Source organism: Hemicordylus capensis, chromosome 3 (genome assembly GCF_027244095.1).
Source record: "Hemicordylus capensis ecotype Gifberg chromosome 3, rHemCap1.1.pri, whole genome shotgun sequence".
Taxonomy (NCBI): domain Eukaryota; kingdom Metazoa; phylum Chordata; class Lepidosauria; order Squamata; family Cordylidae; genus Hemicordylus; species Hemicordylus capensis.
Genome location: NC_069659.1, coordinates 81330384 through 81345008, shown reverse-complemented (window position 1 = coordinate 81345008; position 14625 = coordinate 81330384). Strand labels below are relative to the sequence as shown.

General features: G+C 39.6%; 1 protein-coding gene across 3 annotated transcripts in view; it reads right to left on the bottom strand.

Moving 5' to 3' along the window:
- The window catches only part of NCAM2 (neural cell adhesion molecule 2), a 380393-nt gene that overhangs the window by 203747 nt on the left and 162021 nt on the right, over positions 1–14625 (bottom strand). For all 3 annotated transcript variants that reach the window (XM_053305113.1, XM_053305114.1, XM_053305112.1), the window contains exons 2-3: positions 7968–8042; positions 1810–2016 (exon numbers count right to left, since the gene is read on the bottom strand). In XM_053305113.1, the coding sequence (XP_053161088.1) occupies positions 1810–2016; positions 7968–8042 (282 nt within the window). The remainder of the gene's footprint in view (positions 1–1809; positions 2017–7967; positions 8043–14625) is intronic.

Sequence of the window (14625 nt, the reverse complement as noted above, 5' to 3'; positions counted from 1 at the left end):
GGGCTTTCTCTATGACTGCCCGAAGACTTTGGAATACGATCCCCACTGAAATAGGAGCAACTTCTTCTCTGTTTGTTTTCAGGAAGACCCTCAAGACTCATCTGTTCTTGCAGGCTTTTATTTAGAATTAATTTTAATAATAACTGTTTTATGCTATTGTTTTTATTGTGTTTTGAAGATTTTAATCTGTGACTATTTATATTGGTTTAAATTCTGTACACTATATGTATATATGTGTGTGTGTGTGTGTGTGTGTGTGTGTGTGTGTGTGTGTGTGTGTGTCTATCTATCTATCTATCTATCTGGCTGTATTAAAATATGATAAAATAAACATATTGATTTCCATTGTGCTGTGCCTTTTGATGGATGTAATGCACTATGTATCGCTATGACAGGGTGTTGCTAGATTCATTTGCTGCACTATTTTGTGTGCTTCAGTGCATCCCTCAAATAAGAACACATAGTCAATTAGTCATTTTATTTATTAGCCTGCTTGGAAGAGAAGCTTTAGCTGGCCAAATTCCAGAAATTATAAGTCATTCTGAGAAGGCATGGTGGCCCCAGGTCATTGCAAGACTGTAATGGACTAAAGGAAATGTTCCTCTGATTGCATCTGACCATATTCAGAGAGATTAGAGGCAGACCAAATCAGAGGAAATAGAGTGGAAATAAAGAGGAAATAAAGTGACAAATGGCAAAGGAATGCGAGCTTCCTTCCTATGGGCCTCTGTTGGTGAGATGTTTCAAGGAGAAACTCTTCATTCTCAGTTTTCCATTTTATACAAGTAATGTCAGAGAGCGGTATGTGCCCCACCCCTAATTTCTATTCAGGTTGTTGCCTTCAGCAATCATCTATGGAGCAGTTCTTTTGTTTATGGAGCACACAGGAGGCAACATTCTAATCAATACTTAAATTATGCCTTAGTTATATAGAGCAAGCATTCCAAAACACTATAGTGTTCCAGTTATGCAGAAACTCTAACCATTCCCCATAGACTTCAATCATTCCCCCAGGCTACTTTTCAGCTATAAGTACCTCTCCCAGAAGGGCATGGATCTCTTGCATTTGCACTCTTACATGCCTAAAACCCATGCTGCACATGTGCAAGCAACTTCTCTGCATCCCATAGCTTGCTGTGTGCTTAAGCCAACTGGAGAGAAGGATCCCAGCTAGATTAGGTAGGAAAATGGCTCTATTCTTTTTCTTTGACCCTCAAGCCTGTCCCTCTTCCTAGCGTTATGGTGAATGTGGTTAAGGAGCCACCTGAGCCATCTGCAATGAGTCTGCCAAACCCCATTATGAGAAGACCATAGTCAGCAAATTCACTAGGCACTAATCGCTTGCTTAACTGTCCTCTTCATTTTCTGTACCACAATTAGCCCTCAATAAAGCAACTCTTTGTCTTCAGAGCACATATCTACTATCTTTTGTCTTTTCAACACGCTCATACAGCGACCAGCTTTCCCAGGTATTTTAAGTTTAATATAACTATGGACTGATCTGCAACCATTTAAAGCTGATTTCCCCCACTTTGAGCAAAACATAGTCAAAATGTGTGGTAGTTGCCACATGTCTGTACAGACCTGTTAACAAAGGCTCATATTATAAGGTTGGTGAGTTAAATTTAGTGAACTTGGCATCAACCTCTATTAAAGGCTCATGCTAGTATGCAAAGTACAAAAATCCATTAATTGCAAAATAAGGCTTACAAAACAACTGTACTCTTGCATTTTCTCTACCCACCCACCCCCCAAAAGAAGGAAAGGCCACATCACTGTATTTATTTTTCCCCTTTGCATCTTACTTACGGTAAATTTCCAAAACAACAGTAGCTTCTCGAGTTTGTCCTCTAGAATCTGTTGCTTGACACCTGTATATCCCAGCATCTTCCACATTTGCGTTGTAAATGGTTAGCCGTGATCTGACAGCTTCTTTCTGAATCACCACTCTTTGACTAGAAACAATCTTCTCTCCTTGAGGGTTGTACCAATCTATACTCTCAGGCTCACCAATAACTAAAGAAATGAATGTATAACAATGTACAAAACAATGTTCAAGAATGTAGAAGACATAATTTTATTTTTATAATAGCAGTTTCAACAGTTTCAACCTACAAGCATATTTTTGGAGACAGATAAGCATCACTCTAAAGTGGCATTAGTGTATCACTTTAGAATAGTTTATATCTTCTCCCAAAATGACATTTTTAATAATTTGAACAATAAGTTTGGTTATGCTTCATTAAGGGTCCTTCTAGAAGACCATTTTTGTGACTGTCTACTATGCCGGCAGATGTTCGTTTGTGCTTATAGTTGTGCAAATATGCCCAATTGCATTTGCGTCCAAAAGTTGGGTTTTTGAAGAAATTGTTTGGCTTACTTTTGAGCCAACACTTCTGATGCACACTTTAAGTGTTGGAAGAAGCCAGACCTAATCAAATAAACCTTGCTCTCCTTATCTGTGTTAACAAATAGGCAGACCTTTATAATCCACTGTCAATCTGTGGGCCCCTTGACAGGCATGCATCTTAGTCTGGCATTCCTAAACAATCACAGCTATGTAGAAAATATATTTGTGCTGCCAAATTATGGCAGCAAGGAATGGAATTAGGGGTGTGCAATTTGGGAATTCGGTTATTCAGTTCGGGACCCGAACCGAATCACCCCTGTTCTGTTTTGTGCCCGAATATGGGCCACCCGAATCACCCTTGATTCGGTTCGGATTTGGATTTAATACGAATCCAAATCAATTCGGGGGGTAAAAAGTGGGCTCAGGGGCAAAATTTTGGGGTGGGGTGGTAGTGCCCAATGGGTGGAGTCTACCACCCCAATTTAAGGGGAATTGGGCAAAGGGCTGATTTTTGGGGAATTTTTGAAGTTTTAGTAACTTTGGGGCAGTTCGGGGGCATAGCATGGGATCTGGGCAAAAGGAGTGGGGTGGGGTGGTATTGCCTAATGGGTGCAGGCTACCACCCCAATTTCAGGGGGATTGGGCAAAGGGCTGATTTTTGGGGAATTTCTGAAGTTTTCATGTCTTTGGGGCAGATTGGGGCAGAAAGTGGGGCCTGAGGCAGAATAGTGGGGTGGGGTGGTAGTGCCTAATGGGTGGAGGCTACCACCCCAATTTCAGGGGGATTGGACAAAGGGATGATTTTTTGGAAATATTTGAAGTTTTAGTGACTTTGGGGCAGTTTGGGGGCAGAAAGTGGATCTGCCCCAAAAGAGTGGGGTGGAGTGGTAGTGCCTAATGGGTGGAGGCTACCACCCCAATTTCAGGGGGATTGGGCAGAGGGCTGATATTTTGGGAATATTTGAAGTTTGGGTGTCTTTGGGACAGATTGGGGGCAGAAAGTGGATCTGCCCCAAAGGAGTGGGGTGGGCTGGTAGATAGTGCCTAATGGGTGGAGGCTATCACCTGTCTCCAATTTGAGAGTGATCGGGCAGAGGGGTGAATTTTGGTGAATTTCTGAAGTTTGTCTTCATAAGGTGAAGTGTGCTATATTGATTACTTCCTCATATTCATAGTAGTAGAGAGTGTGAAAAAGTGAAAGTGGGGTCATGAGAGTTGTCTAATTGAAAAAAATCTCATTTGCTATGATAGAATGAGTATTCACACCTCAGAAGTTTTTTCGGCCCCGAAAAATATCGGGGGACATCGGGGGTGATTCGGTTTGGCCCCGAATCACCCGAAATTGCTCGTTTCGGGCACAGATCGTTCTGTGTCCGAAATTTTTTGCACATCCCTAAATGGAATGGAACATGCAAAAAGTCAATTTGTCATACTATCCCATCCCACCCCCAGCCTCAGGAAAATGAAAAGGAAACTACCTAAATGCTCTTTCAAAATGTGCAATGAGTCTGCATGCCATCCTAACAAGTTCACTCTCTATATCATTCAAATTGTGTGTGTGTGTGTGTGTGTGTTTCCGTGTGTGTGTGTGGCTTCTCTTTTTCTCTTTTACATGCTAGCTTACGAAATGTCTAGATGTATATGTGAGTTTTTCTGGGCCTTTTCCACTTCTGCCATAACATTCAAAAAGGAGCTTGTTCAGGATGCAGAATACTCTGACTGTTTCATCCACCTACATCAATTTTCAAACCCTAGAACAACCAGAAATGGAACTCCTTTCTGCTTGCTGTGCTCCTACTAGCAGATGATATAAGAAGTTACAAGTATCTCCTTAAGAGACAATCCTGGATATTCTTACAAGTGCACAGCACTCACCACCCTGTCTCTCTCTCTCAACCCACCATTTTTTTTGGTCAGTGTGAACACCAGCTGTATTGTGACCTTGTGTCATTTTATAGTTATTAGCTAGTGACCCCATCTGATGACAAATATATGATTCTAATGAGATATTCAAAATTCAACTGGGATATCATCATATGATCTATGATATGCTGATAAAATTATCCCCTTTTAAGTCTCACTGGGAAACAATAATGACTCACGTTATTGTATAAGTAGGTTACTCAAATAAATGCCTCCACATTTTCATTTTATAGTAAATAGTTACACATTTTAACTTTTAAATTACTTGTAAAAACAAGTTCTAACATTCAAATTGAAGGTAACAAACTTGCTCGATTGTATTTGAAGCAAAATAATTTATGTATAGTGCATTTTCCATGAACAAATAATTATTAATTGGTTAAAATTAGATGGATCATGGGTTTTTGTTGTTTGTTTGTTTTAATTGCACCTCCGCCGGTAGCCAACATTAATTATCTGCTGCTAACTCAAGATTCATTGGGTGGAATACACGTATATCAAATTTATTATGAATGTGCTTATTCTGACCTTGTATCATTTTATAGTTAGTAGCTAGTGACTCCATCAGGTGACAGATTTAATATATACTACAATTCTAATGAGATATTACATAAACTATGATAGGATGAGGAAATCATCTTCTTTAAAGTCTCAAACATGCTTCTGAGAACTTCAGTATTGTAATTTTCTTGGTAAATATGTAAAAGTTAGCAATTCCCACCAGAAGTTATTGAAGAAAACACCACATTGTGCACATGGTTTAATTTATTCAGCAGCCACAGAATGTTAGTGTGAGCAAGAGACACATTTCTAATGTTATATATAGCATTTTTAAACAGGTGAAACATTTCCTACCGCATACTAAAACAGTATCACTTATTAAATTTCTATATGTCAGACTGATTGTAAAGGCTCAGAAGCAGGTATGGTAGAACCCCTACCCTTTTCCTTGGGGTGTGCCCAGTTAGCTGACACATTGAAAGTAGAAATGCCTAGAACCACTGGTTCCCACAGTTTCTCAAGCTTTACTGGAAGGACTCACCTGGGCAATCAAGCCTAATTCCTTCTTGCTCCCTGCAGCTTTTGGTTAGTTTAGTCAGTTCTCCACCTAATCTGTGCTTATTGGAAACTTTGGCTTCTTAGCTTTGTTAAATCCAGTCCTTGAGAGGGCCTCTATACAGTGTTCTTACTTGCATAGAAGAGAAAATTTCACCAGGTGTCTTTTTCCTCCATCATAGTACTGACCGAATGAGAGGGAAGTTCACACTGGCAGTGTGTGTGTGTGTGTGTGTGTGTGTGTACACACACACACACACACACACACACACACACACACACACACACACACACACACCACACACATAGTGTAATATCTAGTGGATCCACATATAGTCAAGTTACCAAAACCCTGCAATCTTAGTAATATTATTATTATTATTTACATTTATATTCCACTCTTCCTCCAAGGAGCCCAGAGCGGTGTACTACATACTTGAGTTACTCCTCACAACAACCCTGTGAAGTAGGTTAGGCTGGGAGAGAAGTGACTGGCCCAGAGTCACCCAGCAAGTATGGCTGAATGGGGATTTGAACTCTGGTCTCCTCAGTCCTAGTCCAGCACTCTAACCACTACAGCACGCTGGCTTACCTTTCCCACTGTGTGCATTCCCTATATTCACCCATACCCTTCCACCCATTTTCCTATCTCCTTTGTCTAGGAATAAAACAATTATTTTATTCCATTTACATGCCATATTATGCCATGATATCAAAGAAAATCAAAAACAGAGAAGAGAGTTAGACATAATCTTGGGGTAAAATTAAGAGGAACTCAAATTCAGTTAGTCTTCAACAAAACAGTCAAAGAACAGGGACCATGCCATTAAAAGTGTCAATCATATCATGTTTTAGCATGTCATCAGTGCTTTGACTGCCAAACAGCAAAGTTTAGCTAGTCAGTCATGAATCCAAAGTAGAACAGTTGCTTTCCAATGCTCACAGATAATTCATTAAGATAGTAAGCTCTATATATCTAGGCTGCCTGTGAATCAGACAGTACATAGAATTAAGTACTAGATAGATATGCTGTAAAATACTAGCCCAAATAATAGTGCCAAAAATAAGCAACACCAAACTTATCTGTTAAGAGTTGCTTCATTCTTCATCTATCTCCAGCATACAGCTGATCCAATAACACTTTGCTTGATCATGCAGGAAGGCAGGTGGAATGCTTCATTTTTAGCTGGACCATACATAACTGACAATGTGCACTGAAGTAACACCAGTCACGCTGAGTAAGGTATTCCATTGGTTTGGAAAAAAGTAGGGTCAGGCTATTTCATGTTAAACAGGACTTCTCCTCTAATGTTACTGCCTGAAACTTCGTAAGATCATTGCTGGCTTTTATTATTATGCTATGAAAGGAGGCTGCAGTTTCAGAAATTTATACTATTTAAGGCCAGTAAGAAATAAGGCAGGTAAGAGGTCCAAATAAATATATTAAAAGCTGAGTTTAGCAAAGACAAAAAAAAGTCTGCAGGCTCATTAGATCTGACATCGCTGTGTTTCTGGACATTCAAAACTCACTCCTATACCTATAAAGAAAAAACAACTGAACCTGCTGCTTAAGGGTGGGGTTTTCCCATAAAGGAGCTTGTCTGTACATTTATTATTCAAAGTTGTGTGTTTGGAAAGAGTGCCCCATTCTGTTTTATGGAAAAAATTCCTCTTCTATGCAACACTTACAGATGCACTTCAGGGTATGGACCTAAGAAACCTATGCCAGCTTGGTCACAGTACCTATGTCCACAGTACTTGAGGTTCCCTTCCACGTCCACCTGTTTACTGCAATTGGCTTACAACCTCTCCTATCATTATGTACAGTTTTATCTTGGCCCAGTGTCTCATTGGCCTTTCCATTCTTTTTTTCAGTGTGTTACATTGTGTTCCTCTGTCATAGCCTTAACCAATCTGACTCTCAGCCAACTAACATCAGTTCAGAACCCTAGACCCACTGCTCCCCACTTCTTCCCAGCAGCATTAATTTGTCTGTCTTCCTATTCTACCTCCTGTGACTTCTTCATTCTACAATCCTCAGTGTCCCTTCTTTGCCAAAGTTGGTTGTGCCCCATAATTAATAATATGAAGGACTATTTACCTTTTGTTCCCATAGCTGCATTATTTACCTTCCCTTCCATAGCTGACAACCTTCATCAGCAGATGATAGGCCATGATTATTTCAAAACATCTCAACAGCTAAGTCAATAGGAGCCAGAGCGTTGATCACCACCACCACAGTTGTAACTGCCACAGAGTCCCTTTGCTCCTTACAATATAATTTACTTAAAGAGAACAAATAGCAAACATAACGTATGCTAGTAGAAATTACATTCAGAGAAAACTACCAGAGTTCTTGCTCTAAGACATTTCCATTACACAGCTTCCATTCATTTCAAATTGACTTACATAACATAATTTAGTTCTTGTTTAGTCCTTTTTATCTCAATGATCAGTCTTTTGATTTAACAGTATGGGCACAGCCTACCATAGTTTGTCAAACCAAATTTTGCACAATTGTTCAATTTAATAAGCATCCTGAAGGAACATTATTGATACCTTTGTCAAGTTGAACCAAGCTTATTTATCATGGACAATAAAGCAATATGTTTCACGCAATACATTCAAATATACATACCTGTGCACGTGAAGAATTTGGATACACCTACACTGACTTCTACCTTGCTGAGGGAAATTGACACTTGCAGAAGTGCTGTAAAAGAAATGAAATAGAATTAAATCTGAGTTTTGAACACACCCATATCAGTATTCTCTCTAAGGTGTGTGCATGTGTGCGCACTCACAAGTGTTTAAATGTCTGCTCAGTTAATTTTAGATCTCACTCAGGTTGAATCAGGAAGGTCCACTCTGAATGCACGTGCATACACACTGCCTTGATAAGAGTTTAGTTTGTTTTCGGTAAAAAAATTATTTACCATTTTCCAGTAAAGTCTAAGAACAACAACAGTATGTATATATAAATAGTAAGTAAATATAGTTCAGCTCAAATTATATCCATATCCCTGTGGAAGATAGTGTTGATATCCCTGCTGGCCGATGCCCTATGCCCCATCTTGCCGAACCCTAGAACACCACAGACAATATTGGGGAGAAGAGAAGAGGGAAGAACGTGAATTGGAATATGTTATTTAAGAGGAAAATCCTGTTTTTGGTATTGCCTATTTGTTTCTTAACAAAAAATATAGAACAGCAATACAAACCATTTCTAAAAGCACTTAAAAGTTTGGATCAGTATCCTGACTGTTAAAGTGGTGATACTGCCGGCAATAATAGCTACATTTTGTAGTTTAATGCCTCTAGTTGGAACATAGTAATAATTGTTATTCATATAGCCAGCATGAGAGCCAGCGTGGTGTAGTGGTTAGAGTGCTAGACTAGGACGGGGGAGACCCGAGGCCAAATCCACATTCAGCCATGATACTTGCTGGGTGCCTCTGGGCCAGTCCCTTCTCTCTCAGCCTAACCTACTTCACAGGGTGAAGTATTAGTACAGGACAAAAGTAGAAAAGCATTTCTTATACAATCAAATTTCTCCAAGCATGTTAAAGCCTCAGGTGAACCCAGCCTCTGATGAAGCTTTCGGCGAAACAGCTCCTTATCCCGGGGTGGCTGTCGTGGTTTTTCCCTGGTGTGCTTCATCTTCTATCACCTATTATTATCAGTCATTACAGAGCATGTTGTTTGCTTTCTTCGAATGAAGGATTTATGACTTGAACTATATGCATTCACAACATCTTACTGAATACATCGTTTCCTCCTTTTAGATTTAAGCACTCATTACCTGTACTGTATGTACTCTTTAATTTCTCATTTTGAAGACATCTCGGACTCTGTTTGGACACCTGTATATATTGGTTTCTCATTTATTCATTGTATGTTATAATTCTACTTGGTATTATGCCATTGTATCTTTATATGTGTTATACAGATGTGTTTGATTATTTAAATGTGTGTTAAGAGCTGGTCATTTATCTATCTATTTATTATTTATTGTTTTTAATTTATTATTCACCCTTTTTTTTTTGTTCACGGGTTTTGCATTTTTCCCCTCCTCCATTCCGTGGACCCTGGTTTTTTCCTTAGGTCCTATCCCAAGCAGATTTCACCTGGCCTGGTACTGACCTCTCTCCCACCTCCAGTCTTTCCTGTCATATGGTCTTGGGTTTCTTTAGAAAACTTGCCTGGAAAACAGACTGGAAGATTGGGAACAACTCAGCAGGAGGTTCCAGCCTTGAACTGGTATGTTAAGGGATGCCAAAGGACAGATAGTAACTGACTCAGAGAAGATCAAACAGAGATGGAAGGAGTATACTGGAAATCTGTACAGCAGGGACATCAACATCCAAGATCCTATAGAAGATATTCCCTACTTGCAAGAATCTCTAGTTCAGGAAGATGAAGTTAGATCAGCACTCCAGTCATTACCAAGTCGGAAGGTTACATGAATTGATGGAATAGCTACAGAAATATGGCAGGCAACAGAAGAAGAATAAGACAAGGATCTAACCAAACTGTGCCAGCAAATTTAGAGAACACAGTGGCCAACAGATTGAAAGAGGTCAGTTTACATACCCATACCAAAGAAAGGAGACTGAACAGATTGTGCAAACCATCACACGATATCCTTAATTTCACAGGCTAGCAAAATAAAGCTCAGGATCATCCATCATAGATTAGAGTCCCACGTGAAAAGGGAAATGCCAGAAGTTCAAGCTGGTTTCAGAAAAGGCTGAGGAACAAGAGACATCATTGCTAATGCATGCTGGATAACGAGAAAGATAAAGAATACCAGAAAGAAGACAATATGTGCTTTATTGACTATAGAAAAGCCTTCAGTTGCATCAACCATGTAAAATTGTGGAATATCGTTAGGAAAATGGGTGTCCCATAACACATCATTGTTCTCATGACACACCTATACACAGGGCAGGAAGCCACAGAAGTCCAGACAGAAGTCCAGACAGAATATGGGGAAACAGACTGGTTCCAGATCGGCAAGGAGTAAGGCAAGGTTGTATATTTTCTCCTTCTTTATTCAATTTATATGCTGAACATATACTGAGAGAAGCTGGATTGGAAGAAGATGAGCGTGGTTTTAAAGTTGGAGGAAGAAACATCAATAACCTGCGCTACACGGATGACACCACTCCGATAGCTGACCATGCGGATGATCTGCAAGCTCTAGTAATGAAGGTCAAGGAGCAGTGTGAACAAATTGGACTACAATTAAATGTAAAGAAGACTATACTAATGACAATGAGTGCAGCAACCAGCCTCAGAAATGACAATGAAGACAATGAAGTGGTAGATATCTTTTGCCTTCTAGGATTGACCATCAACAGTCAAGGATCCAACAGTCAAGAAATACGTTGCAGACTAGCACTTAGTAGGGTTGCAATGAAAGCCTTGGAAAGGATATTTAGATGTTGTGACATGTCTACACCTGCAAAGATTAGAATCATTTGGACCATGGTTTTTCCTGTGACACTCTATGGATGCTAAAGCAGGACTTTGAAGAAGCAAGATGGAAAAAGCATTGACGCTTTTGAACTTTGGTGCTGGAGAAGACTTTTGAGGATACTATGGACATCGAGGAAAACAAACAAACAAACAAACAGATCATAGAACAAATCAATCTAGAATTTTCACTCGTCACAAATTATCAGGCTCAAACTATCATATTTTAGACACATTATGTGAAGATTCAGGTCCCTTGAGAAGTCCATAATGCTGGGAAAATTTGAAGGAAAGAGAAGAAAAGGATGACCAGTAGAAAGGTGGATGGACTCGATGATGACAGCAATGATTGCACCACTGAGCTTCCTTAAAGGCCAAGTTGAAGACAGATCATCCTGAAGAGAATCTATTTATGTGGTCACTAAGAGTTGACACTGACTTGATGGCACTTAATCTATCTATCTATCTATCTATCTATCTATCTATCTATCTATCTATCTATCTATCTATTTAGAATTATCTAAGCTAATCTTGCTATACCCAGCTTCTTGGGCAATTAAAAGGGCATGAATATTCTACTTTTCCAGAAGTACAAAGCTTTTGCTCAACCAATCCTTACAAATCTATTTATTACTTTATATTCTGCCATTCATCTTAAACAAATCCATGGTGGCTTACAAAAGAATTAACTTGAAACTACTTTCACCTCAATAACCAGGGCTTTCACTGAAAGGGGGCAGAATTCCATAGTTTTGGATTGTTTCACACTAAACTGCTTAGATAAGGAAAATAATAGGATTCTGTCTAAAATATGTGCTGACAAAATGAACGCTTTTAGGTTGGGAGTGAACTACATACCAAGGAAACAATGTTCAGTCAATCAATCAGATAATTATAACAAAATCTTTGGAGAAACTGTGATTTATGAAAAAAGTGTCTTGAATTAATTAGGCAGCAGACTTATTCATTTTAATACAAGTACTTGCAGAAACTATGTGTGATGTTGCTTAGAGCCATTTTCTACTTCTCACTTCTAAGATATATATGCTGCAAAAAGTGTGTATGTAAAAATGCTTTGTTCTTCATAAATAGTAGCTTATTCATAGTTAAATGTATGAAATTGTTGAATTATTCTCATGAAACTCATATCAGGTAAACTAATTTTCAAGTTTACTTAGTTTTCTTTAATTTAGCAATAACCCTAATAGTTACAGATGTGACATACAATGTATCACCAAATTTAGGTTCTTCCGTTGATACCATTGCTAGTCTTCACATCAGATAAAGTTTTAGAAAGTTGTTTCTTTTTTAAAAAAATGCTTTTTTTTATATAGAAAGGTAAGAAAAAGGTTACACCTTTGAGCCACCGACTTGTCCAATAACACATAATATAACACATGTTCATACCCATGTATGTGCTATGTATTTCATACTTATCATAGTTAATTGTTTACATACAGAACAAATGCAAAAATAAACTAAATCTTGCCCATCAATAACTTTCTAACATACCTAGTTGATATGAAGAAGAAAATTATAAGAAAAAGAGAAAACAATAATTGAACAACTCCCACCGGACCTGTCAGTCAGCTAATACCTAGATAATAATCTTGTCTTGGGGGAAATAATAATTTGACTATAAGTAGGAGAGAGAGAGAAAAGGTATCAAATTATTTAAGAACAGAGACCAATATTACTAAAATTAAAATGTAAGTTATTTTGAATATTATTTTAAAGTACATCCACAATTTTTTGTGTTTTGGTTAAATTTCCTGTAAACGAAACTTATTCAGAACTTTAACGTGTGTTACTAATTGTGCGCTTATCTATTTCCAAAGGTGAACCAAAAAGGAGCAACCATTAGAAAGTTGTTTCATGAAACAATGACAACTTGGATTTTGAAGCAACATAAGTAGATGTGGGATTCAGAATGCATTCATTTATTCTTCCCCATTTCTCCAACAATCTTAAGACAGTATTTGCAGTCTTTTTAGTTGATCCTCATAACAGCCACCCTGTGAGCTAGATTGGCTGATAGATAATGAGGCTCTTCTCATGATTAGTGAGAAGAGACTCTAGGGGGTTTGCGAGGAGAGCGGGCTTAACCCCCATGCAGCGCAGCGGCCTGCAGCGGCTGCCCACATGACTGCCAGCTCTGTCACAGAGCCAGCTGGGGAGTTTGGGGGCTGCACGGCCCCCCGAAGCTCCAGCATGCCCTGCGCGAGCGCGTAGGCATACTGGAGAGACTCCTGAGCCAGGAAGCTGCTTTTGAGCCTCTCAGTCAGGGGTCTACTCATGAGTTGTTGTGGCGCCGAGCCGCACTGTGGCAACACAAGGGGTAAAAAAAGGGGGTTGCTTAGCGCTCGCTCTGCAAACCTGGTTTAAGGGCAGGGGGTCTTAGGTGAGTTACCCGCTTAGGAACCACCGGGCTCACAACCGAGCCCGGTGGTTCACACGATAGGAGGAAATCGGGCTAGCATCCATATGAATAGCCTCAATGACTGATTTGAGTTGATTTGAACCCAGATCTCATTTTGGAAGTCCAGCACAACAAAAACCAACAATGTCCATACTGCTTCTATTCATAGCACTAATATACTATATTGAAATATTATTTATAACATTAAAATACTAAAATACAACCAACAGGGAAAATGAAATCTGGAACTAGAGCAAGGGACTGCATACATCCCACATACATAGGTAGCACTACTAACACTCACAGATGCCAAGGATGGCTTCATGTCCAAAAAATATTGTTGCGGCTGCTAATGTATTATTCTCTTGGTGTGTCTGCTGACTTTCCACAGGCAGTTTTCAAAAAGGTGCAGATAACCTTTATCATGTCCAGGCTCATGCAGGTAACAATGGCAGTTCAAAGCATGAGCACCAGCAGCAAACAGTGAAGCTGAATCACCAGCCTACTTGCTCCAGAGAGGCCCCCATGATTACAAGCTCCAAGACAGACACTTAAATAACAGATGAAGCCAAGCCCTAGTGTTTGCTGCTCTGCAAATGTTTAAACACAATTTAAAAACTGAAACACACAAGACAGTTTAAAAGCACAGCAGCAAAAAGTTAAAAAAAAAAGGGGGGGTAAAGTTCTGCCAGCACAGTTTAAAAACATGCAACACAGTTTTTTGGGAAATGTTCACATAATTTTCTTCCACTTTTCCTTTGTTTAATACCATCAAAAATTGATTATTGGTAGTGTGTTGAATGAATATATATGTAAGTGGCTGTGCACATTTGCAAATGAGGCATTTTTGGAAGGGCGGTATATAAATCAGATAAATAATAAATATTTTCTGCTGCCCATTAGCAGCCGGGCCGTGGCATTTTGGGTCAGCTGAAGCTTCCGAGTCGTCTTCAAAGGCAACCCCAGGTAGAGCGCATTGCAATGGCCCAACCAAGAGGTGACAAGGGCATGAGTCGTGGATGCCAGGGCCTGCCGGTCAAGGTAAGGCCGCACTTGGCACACCAGATGAATCTGAGAAAAGGCTCCCCTAGCCATAGCTTCCACCTGCTGTTCCAACAGGAGCCATGAGTCCAGGTTTACCCCCAAATTGTGAGCTTGCTCTTTCAATGGGAGCGTGATTCCATCAAGGGAGGCACTCAAAACTAGAACATGGCCAGATCGAGAACTAAACAAGAGCAACTCTGTCTTGAAGGGATTACACCTGAGCTTGTTTTGGCCCATCCAACCCAAGCCTTCAGACACTGGGTCAACACATTCACAGCATCCCCGGATCACCCCAGGGTGGCAATGTACAATTGTGTATCATCAGCATACTGATGATAAAGTAAGCAAAGTGTGC